The following is a 14916-nucleotide window of genomic DNA, read 5'->3' as shown; positions in this document are numbered from 1 at the left end:
AGCTATTAATGATATTAACAGGAGTCGCTATGCAACAAATTACTCAAAATTGGAAAGATTACACCAAATTAAATTACACATTCTGGTGGAATTCTGTTTGTCATATTTATAAAATGGAAAAAATAATAGCTTTACAACAGGGAAATCTTCTTAATTTTAATAAAATTTGGCAACCATTGACAAATTATTCTAATGATTAAGTTCTTAGCACAAGGATAAATAATTATACATGAATGGGGTGGGTTTTGAACAATTAATGAAATATATTATATAAAAAGGGAATGGGATTTATATTATACATATTATTGTATAAGTGTTATCATATTATATTTTCAACATGATGTATTATTAATGATAATATTCAAGATATGTAATAATTAATTGTATATTATATTATTCAAATAATGTAAGAATGGAAAACTTATAAATAAAAATTTAAAAAAAAAAAAAAAAAAAAAAAAAGAAAAGGATAAGAATCCCTCCATCACAGAACTAGAAATAAACGCCTCCAAATACCCTATACAACCTACCTTAAAACTCCTAGGAGTAACAATAGACAGATGCTGCACGATACAGGCCCAAATCAACAAGACCACCCAGAAAGCATTTTTAACCATGCGCAATTTAAGAAAAATCAGAAAATTCTTTGACAAAGAGCAATATAGGCTAGTAGTCCAATCCCTAGAACTAGGTCTATTGGACTACTGCAACATACTCTATCTGCCTTGCCCTGCAACAATGATAAAACAACTACAGACAATCCAAAACACTGCACTCAGATTAATCTAATCACTGAGAAAATTTGACCACGTCACCGCGGCCTACCTGGACTCACACTGATGCCAATGCAAAACTATACTATCTATTATTCAAAGCAATAAATGGCACAGCCCCCAATTACCTAAACAACCGCCTGTACCAAAACGCCGCCACTAGACAAAGAAGAATTAAGACCCCTTTTACCTACCCCCCACTCAAAGGCACCCAGCGCAAGAAAATATTTGACAGTCTGCTGGCGACGCATGCAGCGAAACTGGACCACACTATCTCCAACCTGCTGATAACAACAAACGACTACAATTATTTTTGCAAAGAAATCAAAACCCACCCATTCAAAAAATATATTCAGATGGCTTGACCCCAACTGGACCCCTCTCAGCGCAGCTCCCCCCTCCACCAGTTCCCTTCTCTTTAGCCTCAAGCATGTCAGCTGCTTCCCTAGCGGTATATGTACTGGATCTGCACTGTTTCCTATTTGTACAGCATCTTGTAGCTCTTGAGATATACAGCTCCATTGTTCTTGTAACTTCTCCTGGAAATGACCAGAATTCTCTCTGTGATTATCCTGGAAATGTCCAGTTGTCTCTTTTGTAGTCCGCCCAGAGCTGCAAGGTTGAGGCGGAATAGAAATCAGTGATGTAATGTAATGTAACGTAATATAGCAGTGTTTCTTTCCCAACTTCTTCAAGCCATATATCCCCCAAGTCTAACAAATGCTAGAGATTGCCATATAGCAGTGTTTCTTTTCCAACTTCAAGCCATGTATCCCCCAAGTCTACCAAATGCTAGAGATTGCCATATAGCAGTGTTTCTTTCCCAACTTCTTCAAGCCATGTATCTCCAAAGTCTAACAAATGCTAGAGAATGCCATATAACACAGTTACTTACCGTAACAGGTGTTATCCAGGGACAGCAGGCAGATATTCTCTACATGTGGGTGACGTCATCCACGGAGCCCCGATCGGACACTCTCGCAAACAAACTTGCTTGAAGATCTTCAAGCTTGCGAGTGTATCGTGCATGCGCGTGTGCCTTCCCGCCCTAGCTAGGAGGCGCGTCTCCTCAGCGTGGCCTCAGTTCAGATAGCTAGCAAGGAAGCCAACCCCGAGGAAGTGGGTGGGTTGCGAGAATATCTGCCTGCTGTCCCTGGATAACACCTGTTACGGTAAGTAACTGTGCTTTATCCCAGGACAAGCAGGCAGTATATTCTCTACATGTGGGTGACCTCCAAGCTAACCAAAAAGGGATGGAGGGAGAGTTGGCAATTTAGGAGAACAGAGTACGCAAAACTGACTGGCCAAACTGGCCATCCCGTCTGGAAAAGGGATCCAGAAGTAGAGAGAGGTATGAACCGAGGACCAAGCGGCAGCCATGTAGATTTCCTCAATAGGAGTTGATATGAGGAAGCAACAGATGCCGCCATCGCTCCGACCAGGTGCCCCGGGACTTGGCACTGCAGAGGGAGACCAGCCCGAGCACAACAGAAAGAGATACCAAGCAGCCAACCCACTGGAGATTGTTCGCTTAGAAACAGGATGCCCCAACATAAGGGGAGCAAAAAGATATGAAAAGATGAGGAGCAGGCCGATGAGCATGAGGGCGTTGCAGTAGGAAGCCAAAGCACGCTCACAGCCCAGAATAAGAAACACCACTTCTCCAGAATGAGGCGCAGGAAAAAACCAGAAAGAACAACATTGGTCGAGGTGAAAATCCAAAACCAACATAGGGAAGAAACACAGGAGAGAAACTGAGGACCACCGCATCAAGATGGAAAACAGGGAAAGTTGGGTCCGCAACCAAAGCCTGCAGCTCACTAACCCTGCTAGCAGACGTGAGCGCAACAAGAAAACCTTCCAAATGAGACACCTCAAATGAGCCCGAATGATTGGCTCAAGGGGAGTCTACATCAACCTGAAGAAAAGCAGCAAAGGCACTGAGGTGGAATCGAATAGATGTTGATTTGAGACCAGCCCCAGATCAGTGCAGCAGGAAATCCAGTACAGACGACAAGGAGGCAGATTGCAGCTCCCTGCAAGGCGTAGCACACCAAGAAGAAAAGCTAGTCCACCCGTGAGTGTAAACACGCCTAGTGGACCAGCCCCGAGAAGCCTCAAGAACATCCTGTACAGAATGTGAAAACAGGAACCAAGAAACAGGAGGAGAGGAACCAAGCTGGTAAGTGTAGAGACTGCAGGTTGGGAGGAAGCAGAGAACCCAAACTCTGAGGTAGCAGAGAAGGACAAACAGGAAGAAGCTGAGGCTCCCTGGCACTGAGTTGAATGAGAAGGGAGTATCCGGGTAGATAGGGCCACCGAGGATCTATCAGAAGCACGGTGGCAGGGACTGACTCAAGAAAAACGAGTCATCAGAATCAGAGGGAATGGAGGGAACGCATATAGAAATAGGTCAATCCAATCCAGAAGGGAAGCAACTGCCTCAAGCCGGCGAGGGGAATAAATCCCGGAGCAAAAACAAGGCAACATGTGGTTGAGGGGGGATGCAAACAGATCTATCTGCGGAGTCTCCCTCCAAGCAAACACCAACGAAGAGGACTCAAGTTGTCAGCCAGACACATCACTCAGGGCCAGATCCCCAGAGCTCTCCGGCAAAGAAACAGGGAACCCGCGGTGCCCTTTACGTTGACAAAAGACAAGGCTACACGGGTGTCTGTCTGAAAAATGACCCCATGGTCGCGAAGAAGAAGACAAAAAGCTCGCAGAGCATTGAAAACATTGACTTGTCATGTCACTCTGTGCTGGACCAATATCCGAAAGAATGGAGACCATTGAGAGGAGCCCCCCAAGCGGAGCGGAAGAGTCTGTCGTGAGGACCTTCCGTGGACGGGGTGCATGAAACAACAAACCTCTGGAAACAGTAAAAGAGAGACTCCACGAGAGGAGAGACTGTCTCAAGAAAGGAGACATCACAAAGTGAAAACTCCATAGGCCGTTACAGCACCAGAAGAACCACCTGGTTAGACGAGGCTTCAAGAAGCCTGTCACCGAAAAAAGAAAAGACCTGAAGACCCAGCATTCGCAGGGCTGCCGGCATCACAACCAGGCATCGGGAGAAAACTGTTGGACGAGAAAGGTGAAACCAAAAAGGACTCAGTACTGAACGGGAAGATTTCCCACCCGAAATCTGAGGGATCTGCGGGGCTACATGAATCGGAAGAAAAGAAAGCCTCCAGGAGACCAAGAGAGCAGAACCAATCGCTTTGAGCTCTCGAGGGATTGGAAGCAGATTATCCCCCTCGACGGTGATATGAAACCCAGAGGGGGAAACAGCTCCCAAAGTCGACAGAAAAATTGGCAAGAAGAGACTGTAAAGGCAAACCACAGCACCAGGCTGGGGAGCATGCTGACAGAGTCGCAGAGGCTGTGTCCGAGGCAGAGGCCAGGAACAAGCCGTAGTAGAATATTGGGAATACTGATGTAGATGATAGGTCCGCAAGGGATTCAGCAATAAACCATAAACCAGGTCGGGCAGACTGGTCAGGCAGTCCGGAAGGATGAAATCAATGAACCCAAATCTGTAAGCAAGCCCGAAGACTCAGTACCACAGAAGGGTAGCGACTGTGGAGGAAAAAGTCCACAGCAACCGACGGCAGGTGGACCATGTGTACTTGAGGGATGTACAAGGGATGGGGCATATGCCTTACTTCAAAGAAAAGGCATAAGGCAAACCCCATGCCCACCAGGAAAATACGCCAAAGATGACTTCCTAACGAATAAATGGACCTTCCCAGTCTCCCATGTGTGACTGCAGAGAAACGCAGACCATGAGGGAGAAACGCACAATGAGAAAGTCAGGGAAGAAAATCTGCTGCTTAACACAGTGAAGAGATACTTCTAGCAAAAGAGTCAAAGAGGCAGGAAGAGTATGAGAAAATGAGTGCCCTCATACAAGCCTCGGAGAACCGGAGAACTAGGAGCCCCCACAGCAGGCCTCGAAAAAAAGAACAAGGAGGCGTGGAACAAGGTCGACAAGGACCTCCAGCACGAGACCCTACCCGGACCTGAAACAGACCCCGAAGAGCCTCGATGCACGAGGAAAAAGGGGGAATCTGAAACCTGCCACAAACAGGTGCCTCGCGGAGAGGAGCACCGCGAGCCAAAAACCGAGAGAGGCCTCTCAACGGCCTCGAAACTGGACAGCAAGAGCACAGGGCCCGGAGCGACCAAGCGAAGACGCGGACGAGCACGAGGCCCAGTCGAGGACGAGGAACCAAACCCCAGAGACAAATCAGGGGGCGCCCCGAGGAAAAGCACCCACCGGCATGCAGTAAGCCCGGGGTGAGGCCAAGACCTTGCCTGGGACCAGAAGGGTCCCTCAAGAGCCTCGAAAGCACAGTTACTTACCGTAACAGGTGTTATCCAGGGACAGCAGGCAGATATTCTCACATGTAGGTGACGTCATCTACGGAGCCCCAGCGCGGACAGCTTTTCAAGCAAACTTGATTGAAGTTTCAAGTTTGCTACACTGCACCACGCATGTGCATGCCTTCTTGCCCACTAGAGGGCGCATCCCACCTCGTGGTCCTCAGTTCCATAACTAGCAAAGAAGCCATCCCCGGGGAGGCGGGCGGGTTGTGAGAATATCTGCCTGCTGTCCCTGGATAACACCTGTTACGGTAAGTAACTGTGCTTTATCCCAGGACAAGCAGGCAGCATATTCTCACATGTGGGTGACCTCCAAGCCAACCAAAAAAGGGCAGGTGGGAGGATGGCAATTTAGGAAAACAGATTACATAACACCGACTGGCCAAACCGGCCGTCGCTTCTGGACAAAGTGTCCAGACAGTAGTGGGAGGTGAACGTGTGAACCGAAGACCAAGCAGCAGCTTTACATATGTCCTCCATAGGAGTAGATCGGAGGAAAGCAACCGAAGCTGCCATCGCCCGGACCTTATGCCCCGTGACTCGACCCGGGAGCGTAAGACCAGCCTGAGCGTAGCAAAAAGAAATACAAGCAGCCAACCAGTTGGACAGGGTGCGCTTGGAAACAGGGTGTCCTAAACGATTAGGATCAAAGGACAAAAACAATTGAGGAACCTTCCGATGAGACCTGGTACGTTGGAGATAAAATGCCAACGCCCTCTTACAGTCAAGCGTGTGGAGCGCCGTCTCGCCAGGATGGGAGTGGGGCTTAGGAAAAAACACAGGAAGGACAATGGACTGATTGAGGTGGAAATCAGACACAACTTTAGGTAAAACTTTAGGATGGGTGCGGAGAACCACCTTATCATGATGAAACACAGTAAAAGGCGGGTCTGCAACCAAAGCTTGCAGCTCACTAATCCGTCGAGCAGATGTGAGGGCAATCAGAAATACCACCTTCCAAGTAAGAAATTTCAGGAGAGACTTGTCGATAGGCTCAAAGGGGGGTTTCATCAGTTGAGCTAAGGCAACATTCAAATCCCAAACGACGGGAGGAGGCATCAGAGGGGGACAAACATTGATTAGACCCTTCATGAAACGAGTCACCAGAGGATGAAGCGAAAGAGAACGTCCTTCCAAGTGATGATGGAAAGCAGAAATGGCACTGAGATGGACCCTAACAGATGTCGTCTTCAGGCCTGAATTAGATAGATGCAACAAGTAGTCCAGTACCGAAGACACCGGGACCGAATCCGGTTCCAGATGACGCGAGGAACACCAGGAGGAAAACCTGGTCCATTTCTGGGAATAACAAAGCCTGGTCAAGACCTTGCGCGAGGCTTCCAACACTTCCCCCACCAACTGAGAAACCGGGACCGAAGTCAAGGAGAAAGGAACCAAGCGGTCAGGTGTAACGACTGAAGGTTGGGATGCAACAGCGAACCCCGATTCTGAGACAGCAGAGAGGGAAACACAGGCAGAAGCAGAGGCTCCCTGACACTGAGTTGAAGAAGCAGGGAGAACCAGTGTTGACGAGGCCACCGAGGCGCAATGAGAATCACAGTGGCTCTGGATGATTTGAGACGAACCAACGTCCTCAAGATCAGGGGAAAAGGAGGAAACGCGTAAAGGAACCTCCCTCCCCAGTCAAGAAGAAAGGCATCCGCTTCTAGACGGTCCAGGGAGTACATCCGAGAACAATACAGGGGTAGTTTGCGAGTCTCCGGGGAGGCAAACAGGTCCACCTGCGGAGTCCCCCAGCGGTCGAAGACCTCGCGCAGGACTCTGGAGTTGAGAGACCACTCGTGCGGCTGGAGAAGCCGACTGAGTTTGTCTGCCAAGCAGTTCCGTTCTCCCTGGATATAGACCGCCTGTAGGAAGATATTCTGGGAGATTGCCCATTCCCAAAGGCGCAGAGCTTCACGGCAAAGGGACCAAGAGCCTGTCCCACCTTGCTTACATGGCCACCTGGTTGTCCATTCGCACGAGGACTACCTGATCGTGAAGTAGGTGGCAGAATGCGCGAGCCGCCAGAAAGATGGCACGGAGCTCCAACACATTGATGTGACAGTGTCGGTCCTCCGCCGAACACCGGCCCTGGGTCCGCAGACCGTCGAGGTGGGCCCCCCACGCGTACTCCGAGGAGTCCGTGGTCAGAACTTTGCGATGTGGAGGGACGAGAAAGAGCAAACTCCCGGAAAGATTCGAAGAGTCGGTCCACCAACGGAGCGATCGTCTCAAAGAAGGAGTCACCGCTATGAGACAAGAGACAGGATCGCAATCCTGGCGCCACTGAGATGCCAGAGTCCACTGAGGGATTCTCAGGTGCAGTCTGGCGAACGGAGTGACGTGGACCGTAGACGCCATGTGGCCCAGAAGCATCATCATGCGCTGAGCCGACACAACCGGTAGCCGAGAAATCAGACGGCTCAACCGAACCAAGGCCTCCAACCGAGGAGGAGGGAGGAACGAACGAAGGTGAACAGTGTCCAGCACTGCGCCTATAAATTGAAGTGATTGGGTTGGGCACAACTGTGACTTGGGAAAGTTTACCTCGAACCCCAGTCGCTGAAGGAAGATGATAGACTGTCGGGTCGCTGAGATAACCCCCTCCCTGGTTGGGGCCTTGATCAGCCAATCGTCCAGGTATGGGAAGACCTGAAGCCCCCGAGACCTCAGGGCTGCAGCTACTACCACCATACACTTCGTGAAGACTCGAGGGGACGAAGCCAGGCCGAAGGGGAGGACCCGGTACTGTAGGTGTAACTCGCCCACCTGGAACCGTAAGAATTTGCGGAAGGTGGGATGCACCGGAACATGGGTATACGCTTCCTTCAGGTCTAGGGAGCACATCCAGTCCCCTTCCTCCAAGAGAGGATACAATACCGGAAGTGACAGCATCCTGAACTTCTCCCGGACCAGGAACTTGTTGAGCTTTCTGAGGTCTAGAATGGGGCGCAAGTCCCCGGTCTTTTTTGGGACCAAAAAGTAACGGGAGTAAAACCCCCGTCCCCGCTGATCGGGGGGTACAGGTTCCACCGCTCGAAGCCTCAACAAGGCCCTGGCCTCTGCCATGAGGATGGGGAGCTGGGTCCGATTGTATGGGCAAGCCCCCGGTGACTGTTCTGGTGGCGCAGACCAAAAATTGAGAGAGTAGCCCTCGGAGACGGTACGGAGCACCCAAGCGTCGGATGTTATCTCGGTCCAAGCCGCATAAAAGGACCGGAGTCGACCCCCTATGGGAAGGGGGACCGGCGCGATTGCGGAGGGGGGCCGGCCCCATCCGCATAGCACGTCAAAAGGACGGCGCTGGCTTGGACGCAGGCTGTGCCGGAGGTTTCGTTTGTCCCCCTCTTCCCTGTTGAGGTGGACGCCGTGGCGGAGGCCTAGAAAAGGCCGGCGTCGACTTCTGAGGGTAATGCCTCGGAGGAGGCCGGAAGGGTTTCTGCGGCGTGGCCCTAGGTTTCGGACGGACCAACGAGGCCAACGAGCGCTCCTGCTCCGACAACCGTTTGGTCGCCGCCTCTAGGGACTCATCAAATAACTCGGACCCCACGCAAGGTAAATCCGCTAGGCGTTCCTGCAGGTTTGGGTCCATATCGTGGGTGCGTAGCCACGCTAGGCGGCGCATAGCTACAGCAAATGCAGACACCCTCGACACCAGCTCAAACGCGTCGTACACAGCGTGGAACAGGTACAGGCGCAATTGAGACAGGTTGGACAAAAACCTGGCGAATCCTTCCCTACGGGAATCTGGTAGATCGTCGTGATACTGAGGAAGGTCCTTCACCATGCCACATAAGTAGGATGAGAATGTAAAGGCATAATTAAGCACCCTGGTTGCCATAAGGGAATTCGAATAGAGGCGACGACCAAACTTGTCCAGGGTCCGACCCTCCCTGCCGGGCGGGACCGCCGCAGAAACTCTGGAGGGTTGTGACTTTTTCAGCGCCGACTCAACCAGCAAAGACTGGTGGAGAGTTGAGCCTTATCGAATCCCTTGGGTGGGATAGTCCTGTACTTTGACTCCATCTTAGACGGCACCGCTGTGACTGTAAGAGGTGAAGTCAGGTTCTTAAGGAAGGTCTGATGAAGGACCTTATTCAAGGGGAGTCGGGGAGTTTCCCTCGGGGGAGTGGGAAGGTCCTGCTCCTCGATGAACTCCTTGGTGTATTGAGATCCAGCCATGAGGTCTAGACCCAAGGCACGCGCCATGTCCTGCACAAAAGTGGAAAAAGAGGACGGTCTGGCGGGCGGCGAGAGGGTTCTCGACCTCCCCGCCGAACAGAAGGGGGAAGCCTCGTGGGAATAGCGTGGTTCCCTACCGGACCCGGATTCCCAAGAGGCCAGATCCAATGGCCTCGAGGGGGTCGGGGAACGTCTACGTCTCGAAGAACCCCTGGGAGAGGTCCCAGGTGTCCGAGGCACCGAGGCACGCCCCCTCCTCTTTGGCGAGGAGTCACGCGAACCCCCTCTCGCTGGGGAACGGAGGAGCCTCGGATTATCGAGGCGGAGCTCCGAGACCCGCAAAGCCTTGCCCCCGAGTGGCGAGGAGCGACCACGTCGCCGAGGAGAACCTCGCGAACGCTTAGGCTTCCTCGGACGACGCCTCGCCCGAGGCCAACCCGAGGGCGAGGAGTCCCGGGAGGACCTCGAGGAAGAGGAGGAGGAGATCCGCCTCACCCTGCGCACCTTGTCACGGGGCCTAACGCTACTCTCAGGCGGGGCCCCCGAGGCCGAAGTCGAGGGTAAGATCGGGGCCGAGGTCAGTGCCGCCCCGGTACCCGAGGCCGAGGGAGTCGAGACCGAGGCCGCCGAGGCCGGGGCCCTCGAGGTCGAAGCTGTCGAGGCCGAAGCCTGCTGCAAGTGCTCGAGGGCTCCAGACAGCTCCGTGGCAATCAATGCTCGGAGCAAATCTTGGAACGCCGGGATCCCCACCATGGTAGGCAGGTCCGAGGCCGGGGGATGCTCCCTGGAGAGCGACCTCGGTCTCGAATATTCCCTCGGGGCATTAGTGGCCGTAGTTCTTGGCGGGGCCGAGGACGACCCACCCGCCGTCAAGGAGCCCGAAGATGGCTTCTTTGTCGACCCTGGAGTCGGGGATGGAAGAGAGGACTTACCCGAGGCAGGTTTCGTCGGAGGCGTAGGCTTCGATATCGAGGGACGCGGCGAAGCCGAGGATCCCGAGGCCGAGGTCAAGGCCGGGGCCGAAGCCGAGGCCGACGTCGAGGCCTTCCCCGGCGCGGAGTCGACCGCGAAGAGCTCCGCCATCCTGGCACGGCGTCGGCGGAGCGCTCTGGCCTGAAAGGTGGAGCACCGATCGCAAGAGTCAGTCGGATGCTCGGGTCCTAGGCAGAGCAAGCACCACCGGTGTGGGTCGGTAATGGAAAGTAACCGCTCACACCGGGTGCACTTCTTGAAACCCGTCAAGGGACGGGACATGAAAAACCGACCCGGCCGAAAGCAAGGCCGGCCGCGGCTCACGGGAGCCCCCGGAGCCGAACTAAAATAAACATTTTTTTTTTTTTTAAACTAACAATCAAAACAACAAAAAGCAACGAAGTACAGCACAGCGACCGATCAAAATTCACCGGACGCGGCGACAGAAGGCAAAAAAGAGCAAAGCTCAATTTCCACAGGGCTTCTGGCTCCGCGGAAAAAACTGAACTGAACTGAGGACCATGAGGTGGGATGCGCCCTTTAGTGGGAAAGAAGGCATGCACATGCGTGGTGCAGTGTAGCAAACTTGAAACTTCAATCAAGTTTGCTTGAAAAGCTGTCCGCGCTGGGGCTCCGTAGATGACGTCACCCACATGTGAGAATATGCTGCCTGCTTGTCCTGGGATAACAAATAAATTTTGCTTTGCCTGATACTTACCACCTGATACGGTCTGGATTTATATTGAACTTAAGAATTCCATCTTGGCAAGGTCTTCCTCCATCTTGGGGAAGCACGCCAGGGCCTATATAAAGTTGTGTGCCGGGCCCTACCATTGACCAAGAGACAACCGCGCTACAATATGTATTCAATAGCAATAGCCTAAAAGGCAGACCTACAGTCAAATTTACTGGACTGAGCTTGGTGGATCCTTAGAGTAGAAAGGATAAAGGGATCTGGATTTAGCTCAAAGGTGTAAGGTAAGTTAGACTGTAAGCCCCAGGTACAGAGAAATACTTATTGCACCTGAATGTAAGCTTTGTACCTGAGGCAATGGTGGGTTAAAACAATTTGCCCAAGGAAAACAAGGTGCATCAGTAAAAAATGAGCTCTGGCTTCCCTGGTTCTCAGCCCACTGTTTCAACAACCAGGTTATGCCTCCAGTCTAACGAAGGACCGAAGTCTCAGAACTGTCAAGAATTTCCTTTATAGGGTATCAAGTAAGGAAAAACAAAAAAAGATAAAACCTTTTTATGAGCTAGGAACAAACCTTATACTCCAGGGTTTTGATTTTTTTCTCCAATCGTTCCATCTCAGACTTCTGGGAAGCAATAAGTCGTTCCTTCTCATTCAGTTTAGACTGAGCATAGTTTGTTTTGGCTGCAGATGTGTCCTCAAGATCTTGTAGCATAGCTTTGAAGTCATGTACTACAAGCAGAAAGGCAGCATAGGATCAGAGCATCAACTTAATGTGCAACAGCTTAAAGCATCATTGCTAAGAAATCAGAAGCCGTTGCAGGTTTCCAAGAGATTAAGAAAATGTCTTATTTCTTGTATTTGTTTAGATCTGCTTATAATAAAAATATATTTATTTTACATAACCCATGTCTCCTTTTTCAAAATATCATCCTGAACGTCAAGAAGGAGAATTTAGGTCTTACCTGCTAATTTTCTTTCCTTTCAGCCCTCCAAACCGGTCCAGATCTTTGGGTTATGTTACCATAAAATGGAGACAAGAACACCTAAGCTTGAAACTGCGGAGGAGGACTTGCAGTTATCTTGCATGACCTTATGTCTACTGGCATTGATTACTCACCACCTAATTCTACCATTAAATTCCTTCAGTTTAAAATTAACTCAATACCTAAAATAGATGCCCTCTTACTTTACTTGCCCCCTCCAGTTAATCACAACGATCTTATTAACTTACAATCTCTTCTCTTTAAATTCAGTTCTTCTACATTGTACCCTTTAATTCTTGGTGATTTTAATATTCATATATTTTTTTTTAATTCTTTATTCATTTTATAACTTACATCAAGTGCACAGTAAATATCAAACAATTATAATACAACATCACTTGAAAAGTCTTCAATATCATACACCAATAAGATTTAACCCCCACCCCCTCCCAAATTCATATATAACTAATATATGCCTTCTCAAAATAATATCTTATGACCTTCATATATATATTCTTAATGGAAAACCAAGAAACCCCCCCCATACCAAATCCACATGTTTATTAATCATATTAATGATCATGGTAATACTATTACGTTGGAAATGCTGACCCATATTAACAACCTGGATATACTGCTCTTAGTGACTGACCCAACACACCAAGCGGGACACACAATAGACATGATTTTAGTTCCCAACTCTGCTTCCTCTAACTATTCTCTGTGTTCTCACTGACCCATCCCTTGGTCTGATCATCATCTTATTTCAGTTATTCACACATCTGCGCATGCCAACCCCAACACTGTGCCAAAAACTATCAAATACCGTGACCCGAGCAAACTTACTCTTGAAAAAAATATCATAAAATGTTGTCTTTGACTTTCTAGATCATAATCTCTCTACACTAAACAATAAAGTAGACCAATGGAAAGCTACAACCAACGTCCTTATGAATAAGTTAGTACCAATCCAGACTAGAGTAATCTCGCCTCGAAAAATCGCTAATCCTTGGTTTAAGGCAGAGCTAGCCCATATTAAAAAACAATTAAGGGCACTAGACTGTAGATGGAGAAAGGAAAAAACCCTGGCTAATTTAGATAAATTCAAGGAACAGTCAATTTTTACAAATCAAAAATTAATCTCACAAAAAAACTAAATACTACTCTGCTCAAATAGATAAAGCTAAAAATACTTCAGCTCTCTAGTCCATATTGAAATCAATAAACTGTCTGTCTCAAAAACATACAAATCCAAAGGCCAATTTACCTACAGCTCAAGAACTTGCATTCTACTTTGTAGAGAAAGTGGAAAACATCAGGAAAACTTTGCCTCACATCAAACCATCGATTCTGGATACGCAGCTTGAAGACTAATATACTTTCAGCAAGATGCATGCGTTTCAATCTTCCTAGTCTTAAAGAAATTGAACGCCATATTCAAAATATTAACATTAAAGGATCTCAAGTTGAGTCAATTCCACCATTGATTCTTAAGCACTTTTTTACAGTTTTTGGTCCTTTTATTCATTCCTTAGTTAAGGAAAGTTTACAACAAGGTATTCTGCCTACACCTTGGAAAGAAGCAATTATCCGGCCAATTATTAAAAATTACAAAATTAGTCCTAGTGAAGTAACAAATTATAGACCCATTGCTAATTTTCCATTTTTAGCACAGCTAACAGAAAAGGTAGTATTTACTCAGATCTCTGAATTCATAGAAAAAACAAAAACATCCTTCAACCAAACCAGACAGGTTTTAGACAATATCACTCCGCAGAACATTCGCTAATAAGCATGTCGACTGTTATACATTACCATCTAGATCAGTGGTTCCCAAACCTGTCCTGCATGAGAGAGATTTGCATATAATGGAAGTGACAGGTATGTAAATCTCTCTCATGCATATTCATTAGGGATATCTTGAAAACCTGACTGGCTGGGGGTCCCCCAGGACAGGTTTGGGAACCACTGGTCTAGATCATCATAAGTCTGTGCTTCTAATTTCCCTAGATCTTTCTTCTGCGTTCACTACCGTGGATCATGATCTCCTACTCGGATGCCTAAAAGCTATTGGTATCATTGACCATGTTCTTGTATGGTTTCACTCATATTTTGAGAATCGTTCTGGCGCTGTCTAATTTAATAACACAATTTCAAATAAAATATCTTCAAGCTATGGAAATCCTCAAGGGTCTATTCTTTCTCCATTCCTGTTTAATATTTTTCTCACACCTTTAATGACTTTGTCAATCTATTGGATTCAATGCGTTTGCTTACGCAGGCGATATTCAACTTCTATACCCAATAGATACCGAGAATCCTTCAGAATCAATAAAAATTACCAAGAAACTTGAGCAAATACATCAATGGCTCGCTACTAATAGACTTGCTCTTAACATTTCCAAATCAAATGTAATGCTTTTTCCATGGAAAGAAGGCCTAAAATTCAACCACCTCATTACACTTACAGGCGCTACTTTTCAGACAGTCACTACCATCAAAATTCTAGAGGTCATATTCGATCAGAAACTGTCCTATCATGATCATATTAGCAGTATAGTCAAATCAACATTTTTCAGGTTAAGGCAAATTCGCTCAATTTCTAAATGGTTAGAACCAAAATCCTTAAACATATTAATCCATTCACTGATCATTTCTAAAAATCGATTACTGTAACGCCTTATTCAAGGGTATTACTCAAAAAAGAGATCAGGCGTTTACAGCTAATTCAAAACACCTCTATTAAAATTATCCTGAACGCAAAAAAAGTTCAACCATGTCTCGCCACTTCTTAAAAAATCTCATTGGCTCCCAGTATCGCATAGAATAATTTATAAAATATGTCTGTTATCATTTAAGGCCCAACTCCATAAGTCTCCAGCTTTTATCGACAGGATTCTAATTCCCTACGCTTCCA

At 48.2% G+C, this 14916-nt stretch overlaps 1 protein-coding gene across 10 annotated transcripts in view; it reads right to left on the bottom strand.

The window, feature by feature from the left end:
* The window catches only part of KIF23 (kinesin family member 23), a 203697-nt gene that overhangs the window by 79021 nt on the left and 109760 nt on the right, over positions 1 to 14916 (bottom strand). For all 10 annotated transcript variants that reach the window (XM_033920429.1, XM_033920430.1, XM_033920431.1 and 7 more), the window contains one exon: positions 11588 to 11745. In XM_033920429.1, coding sequence (XP_033776320.1) covers positions 11588 to 11745 — 158 coding nt within the window. The remainder of the gene's footprint in view (positions 1 to 11587; positions 11746 to 14916) is intronic.

This window comes from Geotrypetes seraphini, chromosome 14, assembly GCF_902459505.1.
Source record: "Geotrypetes seraphini chromosome 14, aGeoSer1.1, whole genome shotgun sequence".
Lineage (NCBI taxonomy): Eukaryota > Metazoa > Chordata > Amphibia > Gymnophiona > Dermophiidae > Geotrypetes > Geotrypetes seraphini.
Note: the sequence above shows the minus strand (reverse complement) of the source record. Positions and strands in the feature narration are given on the sequence as shown.